Source organism: Pteropus vampyrus, unplaced genomic scaffold (assembly GCF_000151845.1).
Source record: "Pteropus vampyrus isolate Shadow unplaced genomic scaffold, Pvam_2.0 Scaffold319, whole genome shotgun sequence".
Lineage (NCBI taxonomy): Eukaryota > Metazoa > Chordata > Mammalia > Chiroptera > Pteropodidae > Pteropus > Pteropus vampyrus.
Window position 1 is genome coordinate 696337 of NW_011889100.1, and position 15652 is coordinate 711988.

The following is a 15652-nucleotide window of genomic DNA, read 5'->3' on the forward strand; positions in this document are numbered from 1 at the left end:
TAGAAAGATGTCAGGATTTTTTTTGCAGTTTTAGTTGCTTAAGTCATGCTACTTTGTGACTGATGCCCACCATCAGGGCCAAGCCCCTAAAAGCAGGAAAGCCCCCCACCCTCTTGGATGCTCCACGTTTTGAATGCCCGCATGCTTTTAGTGTACTGTTCAGAATCCTTTGGTAATCGCTTTTTGTATTTCGTCCAGAATTTGTACTTGTTAACACTGGGAGGGTTGATCTCTAGGAGGTTTATACAATAAAACCTGACTAAAATCTTCAGTTCTATCAGTTTTTCTTTCTGTATAATGAAGCTATTATGTCTTCTTGATGAGTTGACCCCTTTAACATGAAAAATCTCTCTCTCTATCCGTTGTAATATTATTTGTTCTGAAGTCTTAGTCTGATATTAACATGTAGCTACTAATAGCCCCTTCAGCTTTCTTTCGATTATTGTTTTCATTGGATATCTTTTCCATCCTTCTTCCTTTAACCTCTCTGTATAGTTACACTTAAAATGGGTTTGTCACAGATAGCATGTAGTTATGTCTTGCTTTTTATCCAATATGGTAATCTCAGGTCTTTTATTTATTATATCGCTATAGTTATGTTTAAATCTACCATCTTATCTTTATTATGTCCTATCTGTTTTTTAATTTTTCCTCCTTTCTTGCCTTCTTTTTGATTAATAAAGTATTTTTAATGATCCCATTTTATCTCTACTATTGTATTATTAGATATAATTTCTTGTTTTATTTTCTTAGGAGTTGTTCTGGGTTTACAGTATGCATTTCTAATTTATATGTATTACCTTTAAGTAATACCATGTTACGCAGTACAAAAATTTGACATCAGTGCATTTCATCTCCTCTTATCCTTTGTGCTGTTGTCATACATTTTACTTCTATGCGTATTATAGATTCCTTGATACTTTGTTATCTTTGCTTTAAACGATTAAAGAGATTAGAATGAGAAACAATTTCTTTTGTATTTAACCACATATTTACTATTGCTCATGTCCTTCATTCCTTTGTGTAAACCCAGTTTCCATACAATATCATACTCCTTCTGCCTAAAGCACTTGCATTAATATTCTTGTAGTGCAGATCTGCTGATAATGAATTTTCTTAGCTTTTGTTTGTCTGAAAAAGTCTTTATTTTATCCTCAAGTTTGAAAGGTATTTTTACAGGTTATAAAATTCTTAGGTGATATTTTTTTTCACTCAGTGCTTTAAAATGTCACTCCAGTCTTCAGATTTTGCATAGTTTCTGATGAGAAACCTGCTCATTTTAGTTTTTGTGATATTTTCACTGCCCCTAGCTACCTTCAAAGTTTTCTATTTATGGTTGGTGTTCAGAAGTTTTTTTATGTGTCTAGGTGGGTGTTTCTTGGTGTTTATCCTGCTTGGGGTTTTCTAAACTCTATAGATCTGTGATTTAATATCTCTTATCATTTTAAAAAAATTCTTAGCCAGTATGTCATCAAGCATTTCTTCAGCCTCATTCTTTTTCTTTTGTCCTTCTGAGATTCCGGTTACATGTATGATAAACTGTTTGATATTGTCCTGCAGCTTTTGGATACTCTGTTCTTTTTTTCCCCTCTCTTTTCATTTTAGTTTAGATTACTTTTATTACCCTGTTTCAGCTTCACTGATTTTTCCCCTCAGCGATGTCCAGTCTACTGACGAGCCTGTCAGAGAAATTCTTCATCTATGATATCATGTCTTTTATTTCTGTCGTGTCCATTTGATGTTTTCTATCTCCTCAAATTCCCTCTTTTCACACATGTTGTCTACCTTTTCCATTATATCTTTTAACATATCGATCACAGTTATTTTGAGGTCCCTGTGTGATAGTTTTAACATCTGGGGATCTTTGAGACTAGTCGCCTTATCTCTTGACATAAAATGGCTTTGGTTTTGTTTTTGTCCGGTCTTGCTCTTTCCGTCCTCTAATATTTGATTGAATGCCAGGCATCACGTGTAGAGCATTAGAGACTAAAGTAAATAGTGTTTGAACTTGAAAATATGCAGGCCTCTTCTCTAGGGGTTTGCGTCAATTATCAGTGGCCATCAGTACCTTTATTGTTCCATCGGCTTCAGATCACTCTAACAGTGGGCTGCCTTGTGCTTAGAGTGGAGGCTGGGATCGGAAGGCTTTTCTCAGTGTTCAGCTCTCCCGCCCTCTCAGGTTTTAGCTCCCCCCGCATGCCTATTCCCTAGACCGGTTCTCTCTCCACACTCTGGCCCCCTCCCCAGTGGTAGGTCGCTCTTGCTTTTTCCTGGGTTCGTGGAGGTAGATGGGTTCTGTGTTGTCTGGTTCAGCCTCTGTCTGAGGCAAGGTCTGTGTGCCTGTGTCTTGGGGATGAGGCTTTCATGGTTTTTCTGCCCTTTCTCCTTATCACTGCCACACTCGGCCCCGTGTCTGTCATTGGTCTTGGGAAAGAGTCTCTTGGCCCCTCCCCCCAGCTGTAGCAGGTGGTGTTTTGTGTCTGTCCCCTAACAATTGCCAGTTACCTCCCTTATGCCTGGGCTACCACAGAGACCACCTCTGTCTCCTCCTGCCCTGCCCCAGTTCCTTCTCGTGAGCACAGGAGGCCCGTGGAGAAGACTTGCAGGCGAGCAGGGCTCCCTCGCGTCTGGGACGGGAGTGCTGTTCCCGCAGCTTCCTAAATGCTAAACAGAAGCAAAGGCAGCCTGTGATCACTGCTTGATGTCCTTGTCGGCTCATTCTTTGGTGCCTGTCATTTCTGAGTCTTTCTACTCACTGAATTTTCTCCTGGTTGCAGGTCAAATTTTCATGCTGCTTTTTTGCCTAGTAATTTTTTTTTTTTTTTTTGGATGCTTGGGGTATAATTTTATTCAAGTTCCAGATCCTCTCATGTTTAAGTTTTTCATATCGAAAAGAGACAAACTATCTTTTAAAGAAGAGGAAACGGTGAAAATGGCACCTATCTTTACAGGTAGGTTACCATTAGCTCGACTGCAGTTAGTCAGCTAGGAAGTTAGAGTGGACACAGCCCACACAAGCCCACCCTCGCTGCTGACACCACCAGTTTGGGGGCATTCCCAAAGTCACCCTTAGGGCCATTGGTTTTCTAGAAGGACTCACAGAACTCACTGAACACTGTTACACTCCTGGTTCTGGTTGATTATAGGGGAAACATACAGGTTAAAATCAGGAGAGATGCATAGGGTGGAGGCCGGGAGAGGTCCAGACATGGAGTTTCTGCTGTCTTCTCCTGTGTCGTCATGGAGTGGCCTTAACTCCTCTAGGTCATGTGTGACATTATTCATGAGCTGCTTCCAGTCAGGGAAGTTTGCCTGAGCCTTTGAAGTCCACAGTATTTACTGGGTCTCCATCACCTACCACCTGCATGGCTGACCTTTGGTCTCTGTCTAGTAATTTTTGATTGGATAGTGAAGACCGTGAATTTGATGTTATTGGGTGTTAGATTCTGTTATATTCCTTTAAAGAGTGTCTGGGGTTTTTTTGTTTGTTTTTTTTCCTATCATGCAGCTAAATTACTTATAGTTTACTTTGATCCTTTTGAGGTTTGTTTTTGAACTCTTTCAGGGTGAGTTTATAGTATAGCTTGTACCCTAGAACTAATTTAGCCACACTCCTAAAGTCTGGCCCTTTTGCGTTCCCTTCTGAATGTCATGCAGATTCAGTGGAGATCTCTCTGTTCTGGCCGGAGGGAAGCCAGAGGAGTCAGAGTCATTCTGAACTCCAGGGACGGTTCATTTTACAGCTGGCCCTGGTAGTAGTTCTTTGCTGGAAGTCGTCTTCAGCCAGAGTTCCAGGGGATGCTGCGCAGACTTTTGGAAGGAGCTCCATATCTCTAGCTCCCTCCTCTTGTGTCCTCACTCCTGAAATTCCAGCTGCTCGGGCCTCCCCGAGCTCCAGCCTGTGTCTCCTTAACTCAGTGACGTCGCCGAACTCCGCTGTGGGGCCCCTGTCTGAGTCGCGGTTCAGGCGTTACCTCTGGGCGGGAAGCCTAGGTTATGGCAGGGCTCGTGTTTGTTTCGCGTCTCTCAGCGATCACAGCTCTTAGCTGCCTGTTGTCCAGTGTCTGAGAATAGTTGCTTCCTATATTGTTCCAGTTTTCTAGTTGTTTAGAGTGGGAGGTTAATTATAGACCACCCAGAAGTTCCCAGATTGTCCTGTCAAAGAATATTGTTACTTACGGGCAATCAATTAAAACTTGATTTTAAATATTCTTGGCTTTACAAGAAATACCAGTGAACTCTATTTCATACTATATAGAAAAACCAATTTCAGGTGGATTAAGGACTTAAATGACAAAAAATTCAAAGCTCTTAGTAGAAAGTTTAGGTGAATAGTTTTTAGAATCTGGGGATAGCAAAAGTTTCTTCAGACACAGAAAGCATTGGCCCTAAAAATATTGATAAATTGGACTTTATCAATTTTAAGTTTCAAAAATATTAAGATACTTTAAATAAAGTGAGAAAAATTACATCCTTGGAAGGGGTATTCACAATCCACACAAATGAAACGATTATGTCAAGAACATATAAGAAACTCTACAAATCAATGAGAAAAGCACAAAAACTTGATGTAACAGTGGGCAAAACATGAATAGGTATTTTACAGAAGATGACACTCATGGCCAATAAATATATGAAAAGATGATCAACATCATTAGTCATTAGGGAAATATAAATCAGGACCACAGTGAGAAATCTTTTCACACTCATTTTATTGGCAAAAATTAAGAGGATCTTTTTAATATTACCGAAAGGAGTGTACATTAATGCAACCACTTCAGCTTATGGTTTGGCATTTTCTCCTTAAATTGACTCTTCACATTCTTGATAACGCACTCATAGGTACACAGCTAGGAGAATCTCTTACACATGTGCAACAGGGACCTTGTGTACAGATGTTCACAGCTGTATCGTTCACAATAGCAAAACCCAGAAAGAGCTAAAACCCAGAAGCAACCCAAATCCCATCGATGGGAAAATAGATTTTTAGAAAGCAAAATGAAGTGTTATATGCAGCAGAATCAATCACAGAGGTATGTAATGTTGTGGATGAGACGCAGCGAAGAAGTCCCAAAAGGTCTCAGTCTACGTGATAACCTTTTTGTAAAACTAAAATACCCATTAAAAATTTAAAAATCAAGGATTGCATATAAAAACTATTAAAAAAAAAAAGCAAGGGAGTGATGAACATGCTTGAGTGTGATAATTTTGGGGGATCAGGGAAGCAGGGAGATGGGATGAAGGAGGCAGAGACCACATGGTTATCATCAAGGTCTTCGCTTTTAGTTTACTTTTTACAAGATTAAAAATAAGTATTCAAATAGCTCATCGGAATGAAACTGTATTACAAACCAGGGATTATGATGAATCCAGTTCTGTCCACCTGAGGTCCAAATAAACATAAAGAAAAGTAATAGAGACCATTTATGAATCACATTAGGGAAAACACGCATGATAAACCTAAGTTATTTAAGAGCATGTTGTTGCCTTTAATGCTTTTTTTTCTTTCCAAGGAGGAGCCTAAATACTTAAGCATTTAGGAAGACGTCCTTAGTTAAGGATCTCATGGCTTTCCCCCAGAATCAGCTGAGTGCTGTATCTCCTTTTGCTATTACAAGCAGTTTGTGAATAGAAATAACATGTCCTTTTAAAGATAAATTTCCAGCTAAAAACAAGATGAAATAGGGTGGCATTTGAAACAATTCGTTGGTCATAGTGTACAGTGAAGATTCATCCAGATCAATAACGTGGACCAGTTCGGTGTCTGTCTGACATTTGGAAGACAAACTTGGGTGATATTGCCATAGTCAAATGTCATCATTCTACTTTTTTTTCTAATCACTTTGTTATAAGGAGATTCTCTTCTGTGTGTTCAGTAGCACAATTCCTGCCCATTACTTGAGGTTTGAGAAAATGAGAACATTTTATTATTCAGCTCCTACATAGAATGATACATTACCATTTGAAAGCCTTAAGCAATCTCTAGGTCGGAGTTAAGGAATCAACAAAACAAAGATCTCTGAAAATCTCAGATTTGGGTTTCTGCTATTAAGTACAGCCCAGATGTTACTAGATTTGCTTTCCCCACAGTGGTTTGTGCTCATTGTTAAGACTAGATCAGTTACCATCTTCAGCATTCTCTAGAACTGAGTCACGAGGGTGGAGAGGTGGCATGGTGTGGGTTTTCAAATACTTACATATGGGGAAATTTAGATATTATTTCAAAGCTTAATTTTGAAACTTGTAGACTACAGAGAGACAAAATTAGTTCACCGATTAGACAAGTTTTACACTTTCCCCATCCGTAACTAATCCCACTTCTCTTTTTGGGGTCTAATTCAGCAGAGTACGTCAAGATGGCTGCATCTCGTTACCTCGGGCAGCTGGCCTTGAAGTCTGAACATTCCAACTTGAAGTCTTGTAGGATATGGTCAGTTGGAGAAGAGAACAACCAGTGATAGTAAATGCGGTGTACTTTTGCAAGCTAGGCTGACTTCATCTCATTCTGTGTATGAGCCAACCCGTCTGAGGGTTTAAATTAGAATGGAAAAATCCCAGAAGTACTGCCTGCCTGGGTATATCTTTAGTTCCTATCTGATTATGTTCCCCTTCAGGTCCAAAGAATATATTTTTGATGCACATTTTCATCTGTAATGAGACTGTCCTTTCTCATGGACCATGTATATTCATTGCTTTTAGGCAGAGGACCTCAGCAGGGACTAAGTGAATCAGTCCTTTTTTTTTTTTTTTTTGCAAATGAGTGTGTCAAGGAAATGAATATTAATGGGTTTTTGTTAATTTTAAGGACAGGTGAACAAAGCAGTCTCTGTTGTGATTTCTTTTTGTATGTTTTCTCATTTGTTAAGTACAGTTAATTTTAAAATGGTGTGGGTCTTGTGGCAGCCATTCCTACCTGCATTAAGGTATTACTGAACTGTCACCATCCCGTTTGTATTTCTCTTCCCTTTGACTTCACATTTAAATGGGGGTGGGGGCGGAGTGAGAGGCTGTTCGATGGTACTCTTCTCAACTTAGGAAGAAACTGAAAATTGAATCAATTTTTAGGGTTTCTTGTTGGAATTGTCCCAAAGGCCTCTCAAGTTGTAAGGTTCTTTCTGCTCTAGGAAATATTTTGTTGGACTTAAGATTGGTCACCATTGGGGAGATGCAGCCGTCGTCCTCAGGTGCATTGGCAAAGACCTGCTGTCTGTGCTCTGCCTAGAAAAAGCCCCTGGGGAATGTGTGAACCAGCGGGGCCACTCTTCCCTGCCCGCCCGCCTTGCGTGAGGGACTCAGGCAGACTTACGACCTTCGGACTGTGAACTTGCTTTTTAAGCAAAAGAATGGTGATAGTATTGAGAAGTTTGCAAAGGTTAGTTTGAGAAGTAAGCATACAAGACCAAATTGACTGAGTAAGACTTCTTAAGACTGCTTGCCCTGGAGAGAGCGTGTGGTCTCGTCTGAGGGGAAGACCGTTTTCCTTTTTATGCTTTTGAACTTCAGAAAACAGCGATGGGAGTAAGTGGTAATCTGTATGGTTCATTACAATCAGTTACAAATTTGAGTGGTAATCACAGGAAGAAAACTCATTGATCAGGATCATACGCATGCGTCCCTGGAGGCTGCCTGACAGTGATGAGAGGCTTTGCTTTTAATTGGGGAAAGATCGTAGGAGAGTTGTGGGAGAGGAGTTTTGAATGAATAAATTATTTTATTTTTTGCATTTAATTTGTACTTCCTAAGTCACAGAAGCATGGGAAAGGTTCTTGAGCTTGAAGGAAAGGCTTTGCCCAGAGATAACTCTCGGTTACGTGAGTTAGGTGGCCTGTTTTGTGCACATTTAAAATTCCGAATGATTTTTGCTAAGCTAGTAAATGTGATTTGGGGCCACATTCCCATCTCTGCATTATTCGATATGTTCTGAGAAGACAAAGTGACTTGGATTATTTGACGTTTTTCGATTATGCATTCTACCATTTTCCTTTATAAAGACACATGTTCAGGAATCACACACACATGCGTTCTTTTTTTCATCAGATATTTGCTGAGTCCCTACTGTACGCCAGGTCCTGTTCTAGAAGCTTGGTATGCCTCTGTGAACAATAGACAAAAATTTCCACTCGTTTCTTCATGAGGATTATTACTTTTTATCATTATGAGGAGGTCCTTAGAGTATGTTTATTCTTCAACTTTTTGTTAACCCTGTTTTAATGACAGAAGGGAAAGGAACAAAACGAGATGTCTGGCTTCGAGAAAGGAGTTTTTGATAACAAAAAATGCCACTGTTGCTTATGTTATTTTTCGACCTTTTCTTTGGAAGTTTGGGCCACATACAAATATCAGTCACATTGCTTCATAATCAACCCTAGCTTTTTACATCTCTCTCCGAATTTACGTGCTTGTTCATTCACTGTATTTACCACATTGGCTTCGAATGACTTCTAACTTTCTGAAAATAAAATCCACTCTTAAAAGCTGATAATTGCCATTGAAGATGTTTAAAACAGTGTGCTGGAGGTCATTTCAATAGCAGATGTCAGATCATGGCCCCCTTGAAAGGAGTAGCCCTCTTTTGTACGTATCATTTCTGGTGTGTTTATTATTAAGTCTTATTTCACAGTGATGGACATATTCTCTTAGGTGTGTAGCAGAGTATACCTAACCAGCACCCACCCGAGCCTGGCTTTAGTGATCCCGTGATTCCATCTGTAGCGAACGGGCTTTCTTTGTCCCCCTCACCAGGTATACAACGTTTACATGGCCGGGAGGCAGCTGTGCTCCAAGCGGTACCGGGAGTTTGCCATCCTGCACCAGAACCTGAAGAGAGAGTTCGCCAACTTCACGTTTCCCCGACTTCCAGGGAAGTGGCCTTTCTCCTTATCAGAACAGCAGTTAGATGCGCGACGCCGCGGGCTGGAAGAATACCTGGAGAAGGGTGAGCCGGCCCGCTAGCCCCCTGCGCAGGCGCACTGCATGCCGCAGCTCCTAACTGTGCGCCTAAGTTTCCTGAGACTCAGCAGCGGACTGAGTCAGGTTCCCGACTGCCGGTGTTGACTGAGCAAAGCTAAGAAGCCAGGACTGCCTGGTCCGGTACAGTGATGAATAGCCTATTTCGGTGACTCACCGAGCACATAACAGCAGAAAAAGGGATCGTTCTTGATGCGTTAAGGACCTTTTTTTATAGGGTTATATTATTTGCCAGCAAACACATACAGATGGACTCTTCCACGTGCTGAACTGATTTGGGAACTAAGTGGCAGTATTTAAGACATTTTTGGTAAAATGATTTTCGGTTCACTGGCCAATCCTACCCGAAAAGTCCTCGTTCCTCTTAGAAGTGTCCATGAGTTGGTTTGCTGAGTGGCAGGTAATCTGAAGTCCCCTTATTCTAAACAGGTTATAGGTAGAAGTATTAAAACTTGTGCTCTCAGGACTTCCACACGGTACACTAGGAATCCGTGGACGTGGAAGCCGAAGCAAGCGTTCGTTTATTTAGAAAGTTGGAGGGATTGACACACATCTCCTGAATAATGTGCTAGCTGTGCAATAGGCTTTTCTTTAAAATACTAACTTAGTAGAATAATGGTCTTACGTGGTATTTAGTAATTCTGTATCCTTATGTCTTTGTATAAGAACTAATTGATCCAGTTGAATTTTTTTAAAGCTTTGATAAAGAGCCTTATCCCTGAAAAAAAATCATTTCCATCCACGGCCATGCCTGATCCCATCTGATCTCGGAAGCTAAGCAGGGTCGGGCCTGATTCGTACTTGGATGGGAGACCACCTAGGAAGACCAGGTGCTGTAGAGACACACACACACACACACACACACACACACACACACACACACACACACACATCATTTCTCTTGTAGAAAGAGTGAAACTTCCTCATCTGTTTTTCGCTTTCTTCTAACATAGAACGGCCTCCAAACACAGCCCTTGGGAAATGAGAAAGGGTATAATTTTTTTAATAAAATGAAGTAGAATCGTCAGTGTAATGTACCATCTTCATGAGAGTGTCAGGAAGTTAACTTTCCTTAGGTTTAGACGATTAGCTGCCTACCTGTCTGCTTTCCTTCTTCCTTCTTCCTTTCTCCTTTGCTAAAATTAGTGAGGTGAGGAGATGTGCTCACCTCAATACTGAGTTACCTACCCATTTTCCATGTTTATGGTTCTCTGACTGGCCTGTTGCTAGGCCAAGTGAATATTTTTCCTTTTGTATTTCAATTTTGTGTTTGGTTTATTTCTAGTTGACCTTACCACTGGTCTGTCATCTAACTTGTTAATAGTTCACACAAGACTACAAAGTTAGATTTACTGAACTTTTATCTCTCTTATTTGGGGTGACTTCCTTTGACTATGTTTAATATTTTTAGCGAGCTACATACATCTTTGTACATCCTATTATTCCTCTGATCTAGTTCATATTTATATGAGTGTTTGTTGTGTCTTAAAATAGCATATGTCAGGGATGGCATGCCACCTCAGCATTGTCCGGTACTGATGATTTACATTTAAATCTTGGTATGCTCTTAACTTCCCATTCTTGGTTTTGGGACGGCATGCCAGATTCTGTCTTTGTTTTCTACAGTGTGCTCAATACGAGTCATTGGTGAGAGCGACATCATGCAGGAATTCCTGTCGGAATCGGACGAGGTAAGTGAATACCCCGCAGTGACTGTTTACCTCTTGACTCCTTATGGGGGAAAATAAAGATATCGGTTATGGATTGAATTTCCATAAATTCTCCAAATGACTGTTTTTCAGCTTCTTTTTTTGTGTGCGTGCTACTTATCCTTCAAAACCTAGGGCCGGGTCCACCTTCTCTTTGAAGCCTTCCCTGTTCTCAAGTCTTCGGTTTTTCATTCCACCTAGAGCTTTTGCAGTCAGTACCACTTAATTATCACCTTCTTGCTTTCTCATACTCTTAATTTTTATACATATAGATTATCACTTTATATTTTTAGTTTACTAGACTGTGAGCTACCTGTAGGTAAGAGCCAAACCTTTTTTTTTCAGCTTTGTTGAGGTATAATTGACAAAAAGGAATTGTGTATCTCTGAGATGTAGAACTTGATATTTCGATATATATATACATAGTGAAATGATCACCACATTCAAGCTAATTAATATCTTCATCACTTGGTTACCCCCTCCTTCCTTCCTTCCATCCTTCCGTCCTTCCTTCCGTCCATCTTTCCATCCATCCATCCATCTATCCATTCATCCTTCCTTCCTTCCTTCCTTCCATCCATGGTGAGAAGGCTTAAGATCTACCCTCTTAGCAAATTGCCAGGTCACCATTCTGTATGTGAGATCTCCATCTTTATATTCCCAGTGCTTTATCACAGTATCAGGCATATTGTAAGTGTTTAATAAATATTAATTGAATAGAAGAATGAATATGTAGTGATACTGTATTAAATAGTGTATTATCTATTGATTATTTTATATGTCTGTGTCTTATTTTTCCAACTAGATTATAAATTTCTCTCAGACAAGGACTTACAACAAAGTAATGCTTAAGATAGTTTTAGGCAGTGAATAGTACTTTTTTTTTTAAAGTAGTAAATGAAGATGGACTTATTCCTAAATAGTCGTTTATGTCTACAACGTCAAAAATCTGTTAGAGGAATATTGTAATCATCAAAAGCAATATGAGAGAAGGATTTCTTGGATTAAGGAGGATTAAAATTGTTTACTCTTAGCTAGAATAAAATTGGGCATCAGGCTAACTCAGATTTCTGAGTTTCATCTATTTTTCCTTTCAAAGGTGTCATGATTATTTCAGATTCAGAAAGGAGCTTAGAATACTAATTGAGCTAATCCAGCATGGCCTGACCATAAAAAACCAGACAATATTTGTTGAAACTACTGCTTTCACTTGTCTTCTCATTTGTGAGTTCTGAATATTTGAAAGTAAGCCAAAACTCATCTGCGCTTGACCCAGACTGTTTCACATAAATTTTCTGTTTTAAAATGTGAACATGTTGGCTTCAACATATTTCCTCCTGTATTCATCTTAAAGGCTAACGTCTGCCTTACCTAAAGTCAGCTTTATGACTTGTAAACTTACAAGCTATCTCATGTTTCTCTGTCACATATTGAGGCTGTTGTTTAGCCAGCATGTTACAGGGACCGCAGGGACACTCTGGGTCCTAAACTCTCTCTGTGTCTCTTCTCCAGAACTACAACGGCGTGTCGGACGTAGAGCTGAGAGTCGCGCTGCCAGACGGGACGGCAGTTACGGTCAGGGTTAAAAAGAACAGCACTACAGACCAGGTGTACCAGGTAAAGTAAACACGACCACGTAGACTTGCACTGTGTGCTTTAAAGCTAAGGAAGATAGGTTAGACGAGTTACTGTATGTACAGGGCTTGGAGTATCTATCTGGCACATACAGGTTCATTATTGTTGATGCTATTATTAAAGTAAATATCGCGGATTGTCATGGTTCTGATTAGTCCCCCCCTTTAATTGTAAAAAAACTTTGTAATGTGCCTCAAAACAAAATAGTACAATGAACCTCTGTCTCTTCATCACTCATATTTAATAGTCATCAAGGTTTTGTCACATTCACGTTATATATCCTTTTCTTCTTTGTTTAAATATTTTTAAAGCAAATTTCATGTTATTGGACCGTATGTATTTCAGTATACATTTCTAAAAAATATAGACATTCTTACAGAACTACAAAGCCATTATCAAACCTAAAAAATTAACAGTACTTCCTTGTTATTAATTAGTGACAGACTGATAGCTGTATTTTCCCATTTATCTAAAAAGGATTTTTTGTGGTTGGTCAGAGTCTGGGTCTGCGTAAGGCCCTGTGCCGCGCTTGGTTTCCGTGTCTCCTTCAGAACAGAGCGGTCTTTGCTCCCTCTCCAGCGTTCCCCACGCCGGTGTTTATCGCAGAAATCGGGTCTGTGTCCTGAGGAAATGTCCCGCATTTTGAATTTATCTGTTTGTTTCTTTTTATCTGTTCGCGTCATTTAATATGGCTTTCTGTTTCCTTATATTTTCCGTAAATGGAGGCTTGATTAGATTCAGGTTCAGCTTTTTTGATAAGAATACTTCATAATTGGTATTATATGCTTCATATTGCTTATCAGTAAGAGATATACAATATCTGGTTATTCACTTTTAATGATTGATCGGTAGGTTTAGGTGGTGATAACCTGATCTCTTCAGTGTGAAGTTCTTCACTGATCTTTTGTCAGATCAGTGTATCACCAATGATTGCCGCCTTAACCTGTAACTTCTTTAAGAGTTGCAAAATGCTGATTTTCTAATTCTCTCATTTCTTCATATTTATTAACTAGAATTCTGTAAAGAACGTTTTCTTATCAACTAAGGCTGTTTAGTTATTCTGAAATACAGTTTGTAGTTAAAGGAGGGGTAAATATTTAATTTTTTCCTTTTGCTGTCAGTTTTCAGAGTAAAGAATTGATACCCTAGTTGATTCCAATGAGGTAATTACTCTTTTAGTATCACGTGGGTTTTTAGGAATTCAGGATGATTTAATCAATAGCATATGTTATCTTTTTGATCGTCAGGTTGTTTTATCTTGGCCAGTGGATGCTCCTTCATGTCTGCACCTGTGCTCTTGGTGCAGCCCATTTCTTTGTGATATTAATTGTACCTTGTTTCGGTACAGCAGGGTGTTCTGGGCTCATCCTTGTGTGTTTCCTATGCTAGATCAAGAAGCAGCCACTTCCCAAGGAGTCCTGTTTCCTTTCAGGGAGAAATGGTGTTTACAGATCATGGTCTAGGTACTGGGAATAGTTGTTGCTTTTAGGCCTTTTCATTGGTTCTTTATTCCAGATTTGATCAAGATTTTGAGGGAGACTACAGGTTTCTGGATATTAATGTTTATTTCTCTTTGTAGCAAACAAACAAATCTGCTCCCCATACATTTACATATATGCTGTATACCATGGTGAAGGATATGGGCAGGATCTCAGGTGTTTCTATAAAATGGCGCGGTTGTAAGGAAAACGTTAATTTTATAGTTTGCTGATGTTTGTTTCCTTTGGTTTTTATTCCCCCAATATTTCTCTAGTAAGGCCTAATGTATTTTTTACTTTTCCCCCTCACCTTGTAATTGAGACTTCCAGCCATAAGCCATTTTCCAAACCTTGAGAGCATTTCAGTTTCTATCCAGTGCAGTATAGAAGTAACTTGGAACACTTAGAATCTCCAGCTCCTGCCTCATATCAGGGGTGGACCTAGGTCTGTATGTGAGCAGATATGGGAAGAATGATATACCTGTGTTTGTTTTACTAAGCCACTAATATTCAACAATTTTATCTTGTTCAATTAACACCTTATTACCTTATTTATAAGGGGACTGGTCTTGAATAGGAATTTCGATACTACTAGTTTGTATTTTTTGCTTTGCATTTTGTTCTTATTTGTATGTAATTTCAATTTTCATTTACTTTCACGAGGAGCCTTTCAATTTCTTTTTATTTGTTGTATTAAGGACCTTAGTTCCTAGAGAGAAGGACCAATATTTGTTTAAAATGTCTCTTTTTTCCCAAAATTTTGGTCTTTTTTTGTGGATATTGATGAGGGTAGGAAATGGAGATCCCCAGCCTGAGACGTGGATCATCTGAAAACCAAACCAGAAAAACATGGGAAGCATGAACAAAACTGATATACAGTATTTTAATCTCAAGAACCAGTGATGTAGATTTTGTATGTTAGCAGCCTATGTTAAATGTAGGCCAAATGTATAAGATCGAGTATTTAAGAATTTACTTTCCTCTTAAGATCTGACCTTATCGAGTACATTTCTTGTAAGTGCTATTAAAAAAAAACCCTTGTGGAATGAAGTCACACTTCAGAGAGGAAATTTAATGAGAGATTATTTATTTAATGAGAGATTATTATCAGCTTGAATTGGAGGGGAGATACTCATATTTAGAGATCATATGGTTTGGATCCAATACGGGGGGGTATTTTTTTCTCTTTAATTTCGTATGTGCGTATGTGCGCATGTACCCACACATACAAAGAAAAAACAGCAATGACCATGAATTTAGTGTCTGTGAAACCAACGTGGCAGGAGCCGTGCCCTCCCCCCGCACCGCGTGCCTGCGTCCGTGTCTTCCCACGGCACTGCCGGGTTTGGCGTCCCTGAATCCAGCTAATCTCTCCCGTTTCCTCTTTAGGCGATTGCAGCAAAGGTCGGCATGGACAGCATGACGGTGAATTACTTTGCCTTATTCGAAGTGATCAACCATTCCTTCGGTAAGTGCCAGTGGCCAATACTAAGTTTTGTGCGGAGGTATTTTATTCTAACGCTGTCGGACTGAAGCCCCCAGAAGCTGTCACACTGACACTGTTTGCCCGGAGAAGAGCTGCAGAGCAGGAGGATCCCACGCCAGTACGAGACCGGGCAAGTCCCGTTAAGCCCAGGTCACAGCACTTCTGGTCACTGGTATCACTGGTGATCCTTTCTTCACTTTTGTGAGTATAAGTTACTCGCACCCAGCGCTGAGGCAGATAGGTCCGTGAGGTTCTTTTAAATCAGAGGTTCAAAATTAATATGTTTCAATAAAACAGCCTTAACAAAGGAGATATTCTATTTAGCCACAACTTGTTTTAGCATACTTTATGGTTTTTGTAGATTAAGAATTGCTTTT

General features: G+C 39.7%; 1 protein-coding gene across 1 annotated transcript in view; it reads left to right on the plus strand.

The window, feature by feature from the left end:
* SNX27 (sorting nexin family member 27) overlaps positions 1–15652 on the plus strand; it is a 69359-nt gene that overhangs the window by 30195 nt on the left and 23512 nt on the right. The window contains exons 3-6 of the mRNA XM_011377667.2: positions 8743–8935; positions 10594–10658; positions 12189–12293; positions 15179–15257. Coding sequence (XP_011375969.2) covers positions 8743–8935; positions 10594–10658; positions 12189–12293; positions 15179–15257 — 442 coding nt within the window. The remainder of the gene's footprint in view (positions 1–8742; positions 8936–10593; positions 10659–12188; positions 12294–15178; positions 15258–15652) is intronic.